Source organism: Chrysochloris asiatica, unplaced genomic scaffold (assembly GCF_000296735.1).
Source record: "Chrysochloris asiatica unplaced genomic scaffold, ChrAsi1.0 scaffold00312, whole genome shotgun sequence".
Classification (NCBI taxonomy): domain Eukaryota; kingdom Metazoa; phylum Chordata; class Mammalia; order Afrosoricida; family Chrysochloridae; genus Chrysochloris; species Chrysochloris asiatica.
In genome coordinates, this window is record NW_006408830.1 from 2,211,053 (window position 1) to 2,224,194 (window position 13,142).

General features: G+C 49.4%; 1 protein-coding gene across 5 annotated transcripts in view; it reads left to right on the forward strand.

The window, feature by feature from the left end:
- The first annotated feature begins 301 nt into the window (after positions 1 to 301).
- The window catches only part of LDLR (low density lipoprotein receptor), a 34,142-nt gene continuing 21,301 nt past the window's right edge, over positions 302 to 13,142 (forward strand). For 2 of the 5 annotated variants that reach the window (XM_006875122.1, XM_006875123.1), the window contains exons 1-4: positions 302 to 368; positions 9,850 to 9,972; positions 11,011 to 11,133; positions 12,189 to 12,548. In XM_006875122.1, the coding sequence (XP_006875184.1) occupies positions 302 to 368; positions 9,850 to 9,972; positions 11,011 to 11,133; positions 12,189 to 12,548 (673 nt within the window). The remainder of the gene's footprint in view (positions 369 to 9,849; positions 9,973 to 11,010; positions 11,134 to 12,188; positions 12,549 to 13,142) is intronic. The other 3 variants (XM_006875126.1, XM_006875125.1, XM_006875124.1) reach the window with 2 other exon arrangements.

The window sequence follows — 13,142 nt, forward strand, 5'->3', positions numbered from 1 at the left end:
AAATACAAACGGAGCCAGCCCTGGCGCGTGGGTGGTGGGTGGGGGCAGGACAGGAATGCCAGGGCTTCACGGGTTAAAGAGCCGATGTCACATCGGGCGTTCGAAACTCCTCCTCCCGCCGTGAGGTGAAGATATTTGAAAATCACCCCATTGCAGACTCCGCCCCCTGCGAGGAATCGCGTGTTGAAAGGCTGCTCAGGGCTCGGGCCCCGAGTGCAGTAGCTGCTCGGCTAGTGTAAAGCCCGTGTCTCCAACCCTAACACAGCTCACCACCCGCGGGAGTTTCAGACGTTTGGCAAACATGGGGTCGTCAGGCTGGGCTCTGCCCTGCACCGTCGTCCTGCTGCTCGTCGCGGCGGGGGCTGCAGGTAAGGCAGGTTCCGGGCGCCCGCGCCCCCTTGGGGAGCTCCAGACCTCTGGGAGCCGGTGGTGAGGTCTGCATGGCCCCCCAGTGTGTGTGTGCGTGTGGTGAGAATTCACTTCAAATTTGGGAGACTTGAGGGAAAATGGCCCGAAGTTTTTCCTAAATGGCTCGGGGGAGCACTAAGGCGCGCGTTGAGGTTTAGGGGGCGCGGAGGGCTCCGAAGAAACGAGGGTCTCAGCGGAGTGAGGGACCCCCTTGTTTAACTCAGAGCGGAGTAAGGGGACTTGTCCAGCTCTGAAAGGGGACCCGCTCTCGGGATCATTCACGTGGACCCTCCTGCCGAGGCCAGGTGGCCCCACCTGAGTATCCGCGAGTCCCCTGGACGCTGGTTCTCTAGTAGGGGGATACCGTAGCAGGGTGGTAGGCTTTGTCAGGCCTGGGGCGCCGCCACCTCCCCCCGGAGTTTCCTAGCGCGCGCCTCAGCCCTGTACCACCGCCTCCGGCCCCGCCTTTGACTCCACCCCCGCGCTCCCATTGGTTGAGTTTCGAACATGCGAGTTTCGAGCCACTCCCCTCGGCCAATGAGAGGCGGTGACTGAGGAGGTGCGCGCGGCACGGGGCGGAGCTTGTGTACGCGCGGGGTGGGGCTGGCGTGGAGTCATTCTCTCAGGGACGTCGGGGAGGTCTTGGGCGCGTTGTGGGCTTCTGTCATTAAAAAAAAAAATGGGCACATCCTGTGCCCTGTGGCCACTTTGGCTACCATGGACAAGGCGCCGATTAAGCGCTGGGTTTGTGGCGACGCTCCTCCTCAGCCTCGATCTTGTTCTCGGGGCCGTCTTCTCACCATCCGTCTCCAAAGACTTTCACCGAAGGGTCCTAAGTCATCTCTCGACCTCGGTTCCTCTGGAGACGTAAAACTTTACCTCCGAAACAATTCCCGTCTCTTTTGGTCCATTGCGAACGGCGGAGCAGAGGCTGAAGTCCTTGGGCCGCGTTTTCCCTGAGTCGGTGGGAGGCAACGAACATTCCTCCTCGCCCCCAGGTTGCCTGTTTGTTCAGAGACGCGAAAGGGGTCACTTGAGCTGCCCACAGGACGTTTCTTCGTCTGTTTTTTTGTTTTGTTTGTTTGTTTTTCGGGGAGGTTTCCTATGTACATTCGGGTGAGAAACTAGGCTAGTTGGTGCAGGATCCTGAGTTCTTGTTCGCTTCCCAAACGTTTTGTAGGAGTTGGCGCAGTCCTAGGTGATAAATTTAAGGCACTTTTCCTGCCGCTGGCAGAGAAGATTGCTGATGGTTGCAAAGGTTGTTTTTATCGCCAGGGGCGTGGGTTTGAGTGGAGAACCTTGAAGTCTCTGGTAATCTGCACCTTTGACGCATCAACCTCTACTTTACTATAGAATCGTTATGAGTCAGAATTGATTTGAAGACTATAGAGTAGGAGTGTCTTTCAAGGCTATTCCTGCTTACCTCCTGAAGTTCCTCGCCTGTCATTGCAATCCCAAATGCTTTTGTTGCTCTGTGCCTTACCATGAGGTCACTTTCAAACGTTTGAAGTTTCCCTTCACATTCCATGCCTATTCCTTTATTATCATTCACACTCTGGTGCCCCATTTGCTACTGAGAGACTGGAAGCCACCAGCAGCAGAATATCCCTTCAAGAGATAGGTGGCTTCTCCCAAAAGGAGTAGGCAACAGGTCTGGCCATCAACAAGGGGACAATACCTTGGTACCACCCAGTTTGTTTCCCAAGGAAGCATTGGCCATCTCACCTCTTATTCACATTCAAAATTCTACCTACAATCTTGATTCCCCTCTACAACTACTCAGGTTTCCCTGGCAAAGAAAACATCGAAAGCATTCACCACCTCATTTGCTTGCTGGGCAGAAAAAGCAGAAATGTGTGTGCTTCTCTGTTTCGATAACCTTGGTTCTGACTCATCACCCGTGTCACAAGAAATATGCAGGCTAGAATTGAGAGGGTTTAAAAAAAAAGAAATTATTGAGGGAGGTGCCACACTTAATGAAATTTGTAGTGTAATGGTTATGAATTGGGCTGTGAACCACAAGGTCAGCAGTTTGAAGCTACCAGCTGTTCCGCGGGAGAAAGATGAAGTGTTCTGCTCCCGAAAAGATTTACAGCCTCAGAAACCCTGTGAGTAGGAACCAACTCCACGGCACACGGCCAACCAGCCATGGCACCTGTAGTGAGGTTGGCCCAGGGTCAGGCAGTATTTCGTTCTGCTGTGCATAAGGTCGCTATGAGTCAGTACTGACTCGATGTCACCTAACAACAACAGGAGTCCTGGTGTGGCGCTATGGTTTAATGCACTAGACTGAAAGGTCGGATTGAACCAAAATGTTGGTGGTTCAAGCTCACCAGCCGCTCCTTGGAAACCCTATACAGGGTCACTATCGGTTGGAACTGACTGCATCAGTTAACAACAACAGGATGAAGGAGCTAGAGAGGAGAAGGAATGCTGGCTTGCTTTTGCTGAAATTCAGAGGAACTGACTTGGAAGACCCATGCCTTGCTTCAGCAACACCAGAGAAATCCTAGAAAGATGTGTGCTTTCTATGGGCTGTGGTGTTAGAAACAGGACTAATTCCATCTCCTTGCCCAGGAACGTCTTGATTGGTGTGGGGACATTGGCGTGATGAGCTGTCACTTGGCACGCACTCTGTTCCTGATCCCCATCCTCTAGCAAGGCTGTGGGCTCATTTCCCTGTCACTGCCATCTGACAGTGCTTGTAGCAGTAAAGGCCACTTTTTTAAAACATCACCTGCAGATTGGCCAGCTGTTGGTACACCTCTACTGACAAGAATAGGGAATGGTGGGAGTTTCCTGTTGGTGAGGTCTTTAGGAATGATGGGGTTTCCTGTGGCTAGCAAATGTTTGGAGAACTGGGATGGGGTGGACTTGATGGCCTGAAAAGGGTTTTTATTGTTCATCCTTCTCTAAAAAGCCTGAGATGTTAACTCAGAGGAGCCCTAGTGGTGCAGTGATTAAGCACTTAGCTGTTAACCAAAAGGCTAGAGGTTCAAACCTACCAGTTGCTCCGTGGGAGAAAGATGAAACAGTCTATATCCATAAAGATTGCTGCTAAGTGCCGTAGAGTTGGTTCTGACTTGTAGCGATCTGGCATAGGGTTTCCAAGGAGCAACTGGTGGGTTTGAACTATGAACCTTGTGGTTAGCAATTCAGTGCTTACCCGGCAGCACCACACCAGGACTCTCTGTAAAGATTAGAAACTCTATGGAGCAGATTTCTGACTGTGAGTCAGAATCGACTCTGATGGCAAAGGATTTAAGGCACCAACTTAATGTTTCCAGTCTCGCCAGTGGTACGGTTTGCTGGATCCTTAAGCAAAGTCTGGGAAGTAAGACGGCAGATTAGTCGAAACTGAAGCTGCTGCCTGGTCCGGGCTGATTGAAGCTCCGTCAAGCTCTTAATTGCAAATGTTTCTTGCCTGGCACTTTCTTCTTGATTTTTTTTTTTTTTTTTTTCCTGAGAGTTCTGGAATTCCCATTTTTGGCCCTCACTTTTGTATATAAGAAGTGGGAAAACATGAGTCATTTCCTCCTTTTAAAATTCTCCTTATGGTTCAGCCCTGAGTCAGTGGGGTGTGGGGTGCATTGTAGAAACACTGCTGAATGATACATCCTGTATCGGGCAGGCATTGGGTAATGGTGTCCGGGACCACAGAAGACTCCAAAGCTCAACTCACTTGCTTTCTCTCCTCCTCCATGTCTTCTACCACCTATTTTCCCTGGGTACTAGACCGTGGCCACTGTCAACCACAGTTTGCAAGTTTTTTTGATTATTCTAAATACCATTTATGTCTCAACATGTTTTCCACTTCCTTCCTCATTTTGGTTGAGCTCTGGTAGTGTAGTGGTTACGAATTGGGCTGCTAACCTCAGGGTTATCTGTTCGAAACTACCATCTGTTCCGCGGGAGAAAGATGAGGATTTCTGCTCCCATAAAGATTTACAGCCTCAGAAACCCTGTACAGGGTGGCTATGAGTGGGAACTGACTCCACGGCACATTACAACAACAACATACCTCCTAACTTCACCAGACTAATTCTCCAATTTATGGAAGAGTATTAATGGGCCTGGAAGATGTGGAGTTGGCTTTCTTTTTAAATTGAGGTGTAACTGATATACTATAAAATGGATACAGAATCCTGGTATGGCCCTGTGGGTGAATGCGCTGGACTGCAAGGTTGGTTTGAACCACAAGGTCAGCGGTTCAAACTCACCAGCCACTCCTTGGAAATCCTGTACAGGGTCACTATGAGTCATAACTGACTCAATGGCACTTAACAACAACAATAAAATGGACAAATATTAAGTGAAGACTTCAGTGAATGTTGACAGATGTCTACATCCCTGTAACCACCTCCCATTAAGATGTGGACTGTTTCCAAAAACTTCCTTCATGCCCTTTTCCTGTTAATCACCTGCCTGCCCTAGTGGCACCCAGCAATCTGATTTCCATCAGACCTTTCGATAGGTCAGGACTTTGAGCCCACCAGCTGCTCCATGAGAGAATGATGAGGCTTTCTGCTACCAAAAAGATTTTTTTGATGGTTAGTGCTGTGCAGTTTGTTCCAACTCATAGTGATCCTGTAGAGGGTTTCTGAGGAGTGGCTGGTGGATTTGAACCACTGACCTTGCAGTTGGTAGTCCAATGCTTATGCTACAGAGCCACATCAGGACTCCCTGATAAGTTCCACAGCCTCGGAAACGATATTCAGAGACGCTGTGAGTCAGGACAACAGGCCTTTTTATGAGGCGCTGGTGGTGGTGGTTCGATGGTAGCATTCTTGCCTCACATGCCGGAGACTTGAGTTTGATTCCCAGTCAGTGCACCTCAGACAGAATCACTCCCGTTTGTCAGTGCTGTTTGTGTGCCGCTGTGATGTTGGACAGACTAAGATAGACCAGGGAGAAAGGCCTTGTGGGACCTTGTCAATCTGCAGCTCATCACGGGGTCCCCATGAGTTGGGGTGAGCCAGACACAACTTGATGTTTCAGAGACCCATCTGTATCAGTCGTTTATCCCTTAGTACTGAGCAGTATTCTGTTTTATGTGACTAGATCACCTTTTTTAAGCCAATGTCAACTACGTCAGGAGCTAGGCAGAGCTCCAAACAACAGTGTCTGGGAAGTAGAGACTGCTATTGGTGCTGTAAGGGGCTCAGGTAGTGTAGTGGTTACAAATTGGGCTGCGAACCACAAGGTCAACAGTTCGAAACTGCCAGCTGTTACGTGGGAGAAAGATGAGGCTTTCTGCTCCCGTAAAGATTTACAGCCTCGGAAACCCTGTACAGGGTCGCTATGAGTCGGAACCGACTCCACAGCACATAACCAACCAACCAACATTGGTGCTGTGGATTGGTGTGCTGAACTGCAAAGTCGGTTTGATCTGCAAGATCAACGCTTCGAGCTCACCAGCCGCTCCTCGGAAACTCTATACAGGGTCACCATAGGTCAGAACCGACTCGATGGCACTGAACAGCAACAACAACATTGGAGTCCTGGTGTGGTGCTGTAGGATAAGCACTCAACCTCAAGGTCGGTTTGAACCGCAAGCTTGGTAGTTCAAACTCACGAGCCACTCCTCAGAAACCCTATATAGGGTTGCTATGAGTCAGAACCGCCTCGACAGCACACACCAACATTGGCACAATGGTTAGAGTGCTGCCCAAAAGTGGCAATTTAGACCCACCAGCAGCTCCATGAGAGAAGGGGTTGTGCAGTCTGCTCCTGTGAAGATTTACAGCCTCGGAAACCCTATGGGGCATATGACACTGTAAGCTATAAGCTCGCTGTAAGTCGGCATCGACTCCACAGCACACACCATGAATCTCCCATTTTCCAGATGAGGAAACTGAGGACCAGAAGGGTCAAATCAGTTGCCCTAACTGTTGCAGTTAAATGGCTTGGAAAGCCATCAGATCTAGTAACCACCACATTACACTGCCCCTCAGGTGTATGGACCAGGCCCTGAATTTCCACACAAAAGTGCTATCCTGGATTTTGCTGACAGATGCCTCACTCTTTTGCTTGGCAAACTCCTATTAGTGTTCAGTTCAACTTAGATGCTGAGCTCCAAAAAAAAGACTAGATTAGGTGTCCTCTGAGCCCTTTGCTCACCCCTAGCATCACACTTTAGCAGAGTTGCCAGTCTCCCAGACTGGACTCATCAGCTCCATGTCTGGCATTGTCATAATCATTATAATGTTGTGAAGTGCCCTCGAGTAGATCCCCACTCATAGTGACCCTGTATAGGGTTTCCAAGGAGCAGCTGATGGATGTGAACTGCTGATTTTATGGGAGGATCCATTCCAGGGAACGGCAGGCATATGGGATCTGAGGTTGTGAAATGGATTTGGGGACCAGCATGGTGGCAGTTTGTATGTTCTGGGAAATGATGTCACTTCCTTAGAGTGGAAGTGACATCATTTCCATACAAAAGTGCTGTGCTGGACTTTGCTGACAGATGCCCCACTCTTTTGCTTGGCAAACTCCTATTAGTATTCAGTTCAACTTGGATGCTGAGCTTCAAAACAAAAATTACTAGATTGTGTGCCCCATGCGCCCCTTTGCATACCCCTAGCATGCCCCTAACTCTCACTGCTGAGGGTTGGGGAGCGACAGTAGGTGGTGTCATGTGACTTCAAGGATATCTCTCTCTTCTTCACTAGTAGAGAAGCTTTCAGGGTGGCAATTTCCTGGGGAAACAGATGTCTGCAGCTGTATAGGTATGAGAGGAGAGGGGCTGGGAAGCGGGGCGTAGATTCTATCTAAGTCTGGGAGGGCAATTCTTGGCCTACTCTTTCTCTTCCCTTCTGCCTTTGATCTGCTTTCTGGGTTGTCTTTCTTGGTGTGAACTTAGATGGAGAACATGGAAACATGGATGGGGTGAACTCTGAAGGCTCTGAGTCTTCCTTCATCCTGAAATTTAGGATTTTGCTTTTGTATTTCATTTCATTGCAATGATTACAATCTCCTCCATGCATCATCATTCAACAGCATTTGCTTCCATTCCCTTTGTTGTTGTTTTTTTAAGTACACCGAAGCACTCAGGAGTATATAACCACTCAAACAACCAAAGGGAACACCCCTCAAGCCTGCCCTCCCCCTGGCCATCAGCACACAGCCCCTCTCCCTGAGTCCAGAGTCCCCAATGCTCCATCTCTCCGTCATCTCTGGTGTCACTGCTTCTCTGGGTAGGGTCCCACACTACGCTCTTCTCCCTTGATGGTCCCAGGGTCCTCTGCTCCTGGACTGCAAGATCAACCACTCCCCTCCTTTTGTTACAAAACGTCTACCTTTACATTTGCAACATTCACAATCAATCCTGATAGCTATTATTCATTATTGAACCACAAGAGTCTCATCCCCATCTCCTTTCACCAGCCCCATCTAGACAGGTTGGAAACTATCCAGTGGCGATTCTACTTTCCCCCGCACCCTCTGAAACTAGGCTCCCTCTTGAAAACTTGTAAGCCAGTCACTTAGTGCCTTTGTAGCTCTCCCATTTTGGGTAGCCAATGTCTAAGTTGCCCATCCTTGTCAACCCTGTGTACCGAGGGTGATCCTCACTGTAAAGATTCGTTCCCTCTTTTGAGCTACTACATCCATAAGTATAGGTCAAGTTCATCAAATTGTAGTGGATTGCTCTTTTTTTCCTCTAGTCAAGTTCTGGTCATCCAGCCATTGAAGCCAGGTGAAATGGGTACTATCTGCAAGTATGGGTGTTCTTGTGCATCTCCCCTCACTTCATATCAGCTGGACACTTCACTCTCTGCTCTAGTCCTCCGTGGCCATGTCCCTGTCCCTGGGCCCAGGAGTCCCCAGGTCTCGCCATACTGCTGGCCAACAAGGTCTCAACCCGGGTTGACAGGAGTCTATTGAACATGGTCGGACTTAGCTCACAACTTCATTGTTATTTTTCCCCTACTTCCCCTTATTGGTAGACCATCGTGGTCACCAGTAAGACCATATGCCTGCTTGTGTATTCCCATTGAGTCTCAGTCTTGGAATTGAGTTTTCTCTGAGGGGACCGACCGCTTGCCTTGATGGCTCCCCAGCAAACAACTTGCTTGGTCTTGTAGTATAATCTCAGGGACTTAAAAAATTTTTTTTCCCAATGACCTTTTATTTTGGAATAACATTAAAGCCAGTTGTCCTGGCTGGCGTCAATTCTGACTCATGGAACCCCTTTGCATTTTCCTGGAATAGATTTACAGATAAGTTGCAGAGGTTTTACAGAAAGTCCCTCATGTATGCTCTTCATCCAGCTTCCCCTAATGTCAGCATCTTACAGAACCGTGGCGCATTTGTCAAAACGAAGAGATTGACGTTCGCATATTGCTGTTAGCTCTAGGAAGTCCTGGTGTAGAGCTGTGGGTTAATGCGCTGGACTGCAAGCTTGGTTTGAACTGCAAGGTCAGCAGTGTAACCTCTGAAAACCCTGTACTATGAGTTGGAACCGACTTGATGGCACTTAATTACCTCTAGACTTTATTTGGATTTTGCCCATTTTTCCTTTCCTATAATGTCTTTTTCCTGTTCCAGGATCTAGTTGGCCCGACAGTTGTTTTCAAGCTTTCTAAATCATGCACTCCCCTTTGGTGGGAAAAATTTTGAGCATGTCTTCCTTAATATGTTTCTTTTTTTTTTTTTTTATTACCCATACTGATGGGCTAGGAGTCCTGGTGTGGTGCTGTGGGTTAATGCACCAGACTGCAAAGCCATGTGAACTGCAAAGTCAGCAGTTCAAGCTCACCAGCTGCTCCTCAGAAACCCTATACAGGGTCATTATGGGTCAGAATCCACTCGACGTCACTTAACAACAACACCATATTGATGGGCTCAGCGTTGGGCTACTAAACCATAAAATCCACCAGCTGCTCTGGGAGAGAGATGAGGCTTTCTGCTCCCATGAAGATAAACAGCCTTGGAAACTATACAAGGTCTCTGAGCTGGAACCGACTCAGCAGCATGTAACAACTCTATACTTGGGGTTCATGAAATGTAATTTGTTGTGTGACTTTAATTTTCCAGGGAATGGGACTATGGTTTGATAAGATTATATTTCTGATTAATTCTTTATTGTGATTAAATGCCATCAAGTCAGTTCCGACTCATAGTGATCGTGTTAGGGTTTCTGAGGACCAGCTGGTGAGTTTGAACCTTTGACCATGTGGTTCAAACTGACCTTGTGGTCCAGTGTTTAAACCTACAGCACCACACCAGGTTCAATCTTTGTTGTTGTTGTTGTTAGGGGCCATTGAGTCGGTACCGACCCATAGCGACCTTATGCACAGCAGAATGAAACACTGCCTGATCCTGGGCCAACCTCACTACTGTTGCCACGCTTGAGTCCATTTAGTTGGCAGGAAATAGACGAGTCACTTGTTGAGTGTTTGACCCGGCGTTGAGGGCTTTCTTTCCTCTTTGCTCTCTCAGCAGGAGACATATGTATGAGAAACGAGTTCCAGTGCCATGATGGGAAATGCATCTCCTACAAGTGGGTTTGCGACGGGACTGCTGAGTGCCAGGACGGCTCTGATGAGTCCAAGGAGACATGCTGTGAGTCCCCTCCCAGCGCGGCGTGCCTCCTGACCCTTTACGGTGATGGCAGGTGGGAAAGTGGCCAGCAGATTTATGTTGTTCACTGGACTGCTAACCACAAGGTTGGCAGTTCAAACCCACCAGTCGTTCCATGGGAGAAAGAAAGCTTTCTGTTCAAATAAAGATTTACAGCCTCAGAAACCCTATAAGGGCTGCTATGCATCAGTATTGACTCGATGACAGGGTTTTGGGTCCTTTAACAAGGAGACCTGCTGACACAGTGGGTTACGTGTTGGGCTGCTAACTAGAAAGTTGGCAGTTCAAACCCATCAGCCACTCCATGGGAGAAAGGTGAGGTCCTCGGAACCTTATGGAACAGTTGTGCTCTCTCATAGGGTTGCTCTGAGTCGGAACTGAAAGACGCCAGTGGTTGGGTTATTGTTGTTAAGTGCCATTGAGTTGATTCCAACTCACAGTGACTCTGTGTAGGGTTTCCAAGGAGTAGCCGATGGGTTTGAACTGCCGACTTTGTGGTTCATAGTCCAGTGCTGATCCTACAGCGCCACACCAGGAGTCCCATGGGGGGGGGTGGTACTTTAAAGGAGCCCCTGGGTGGTGCAGATGGTTATCACACTTAGCTACCAACCAAAAGGCTGGAGGTTCGAGTCTGCCCAGAGGCACCTTAGAAGAAAGCCCTGGGGGTCAACTTCTGAAAACTCAGCCATTGCAAACCCTATGGGGCATAGTCGAAAACCCAACCTCATGGATGCACGTGGGGTTGCCATGAGTTGGTGTCAGTGTGCTGGCAACAAACTCATGTCTAACTTGCTCCATCAACTGCCCTTGTTGAAATTCCCCACAAAGTGGAATTCACATCATCTTTCTCAAGACTCTCGCCTGCTCCCGTAAAGATTTACAGCCTTGGAAACCCTACAGAGGGTCACTGTGGGTTGGAATCGACTCAGGGGCACTGGAGTTCTTCCTTTGCAAAGATAGGGCTGGTGAGGTGGAACGGTCTTCCCTTTGAGTTAAGGCTCAGGCCCATTTCTCCCATAGTGTCCGTCACCTGCAAATTTGAGGACTTCAGCTGTGGGGGCCGGGTCAACCGTTGCATTCCTCAGTTCTGGAGATGCGATGGCCACGTGGACTGTGAGAATGGCTCAGACGAGCAAGACTGTGGTGAGTGTGTACTCAGCATGACCTGTGTGGCTCAGCCCAGCCCCTTCCTGCCCGTGATGGCACCCTGCTTCCCGGGATTGGTGCACAAACCGTTTCCTGCTACTGGACTTTGTTCTTAAGCGGCCCTGCCCCCACTGTGGCCTGCACTAGGCTTTGTCTCTTGGGGAGATCATAGCAGGCCCCTCAAATCGCACCTGAACCAAGAGGAAGATTGTGTTTACTATCTCCTCTTGGGGTCATCACACATTGTTAAGATCCCCGCACATGGTCCAAGTAGCCACTGTGACCACCGTCAGCCACCTCACCTTGTCCCTGGGAGACTGAGCACATAGCAGGTGTGAGCTGGTCAAGATGCAATCATCCAACCAACCACTAAGAGTCAGACACGCAGTGGAGGGTTATGTTAAGCAATGAGATAAAAAAAATGTATAGAAGCCAAAGGTGGCCACGGGGTGAGAGGAAGTGGGAACAAGGTGGAATTACTGCAGAAGTGGCACTGAATTGAGGGGAAAGGAAAAATTAGGAAGCAGATACCAGTGATGGGTGTACAAATCAGTGTGTGTGATGAATGCCATGGGAGTATACACATAAAAATGTGGAAATGGCCAGTCTTCTGTTCTCTTATATTTTTACTGCAATTAAAAAAGAAGAAGAAAAAAAAAAAGAACTATGGCCAAGATTCCTAAATGGGATGGTATTTTGGAGCTGGGTGTGGTTGGTCTGGGCTCTTAAGTGCAGTAACAGCCAAGTCCTAAGTAGCACTTCCTGTGTGCTGGATCCCTGTCTGAGAGCTTTACTATAGGAACTCACTGATCTTCACAAAAGATGAGGAAACTGAGGCACAGAGGAACAGTGGCTTGGCCAGTGTTGGAGTGGGACAGGTGGGACCTGGGCAGTCGGTTCAGGGTGCAGGGCCTTGACCATTAGCCTGTGCGCCTCTCCACTTACACGCTGACCAGGCCTAGGCTCCTCCCTGGCACAGTTTCCACATTTCCAGGCAGGGTTGTTGTTGGGGTCTGTGGTGACCAGGTTTTTTCCTCCCGCCCACCTCACAGCTCCCAAGACATGCTTGCCGGACGACTTCCGCTGCACTGATGGCAAGTGTATCTCAAAGAATTTTGTCTGTGACGGGGACCGGGACTGCTTGGATGGCTTGGACGAGGCCAACTGTACTGTGTCCACCTGTGGCCCTGCCACCTTCCAGTGCAACTCCTCTACCTGCATCCCCAAGCTGTGGGTCTGTGATGGTGACCTGGACTGCAAAGACGGCTCTGACGAGTGGAACTGCAAGAGTCCCAACAGCAGCCTCTGCTCCAGCCGGGAGTTCCACTGCCACAGTGGCGAGTGCATCCATGCCAGCTGGCTCTGCGACGGCGGCGCCGACTGCAAGGACAAGTCAGATGAGGAGAACTGCAGTAAGACTGGGCTTCCTGGGCCATGGGGCACGGTTGCCATAGGCGCTTCATTGATTGTAAATCCCCCAGTAGCGGAAACTGGTCCCATTTCCCTTTCTCGTCACTGTGCCTCCAACATCTTGTCAGTCCCTTTGGAGTCAGGGAGCAAGCCACACTGCACTATCATCGGTCCTGGAAGGATCCTGGGTCCTAGGCCAGGGCTGGAGGTGTACGAGCTGAGGGACTCAACCTCACTGAGTCTCCCTGCAGCATTGCCGTGTGTGGGTTGTGGTTAGAGTCCAGCTCTGCCCAAGAGAACGTTTAGTGATGGCGGAACTCTTCTCTCAGCCAAGTCCAGCACAGTAGCCACTAGCCCCATGTGGCTATCGGACACTGAAATGGGGCTCTCAAATTATATTTCATTTTAGAGAATTTGAAGTTTTAACAGCCACATAGTGACTATTAAGATAAAGAATGTGGCCCTGTAAGAGGTCCTGTGGTGGTGTTCCTGAAATGGGATCATTTACTGTGACTCTAATGGGTGAGTGTTCCACTAGTAGCTGAAAGATCTGGCAGTTCAAATCTACTCCTAGGCACCTTGGGAGACAGACCAGG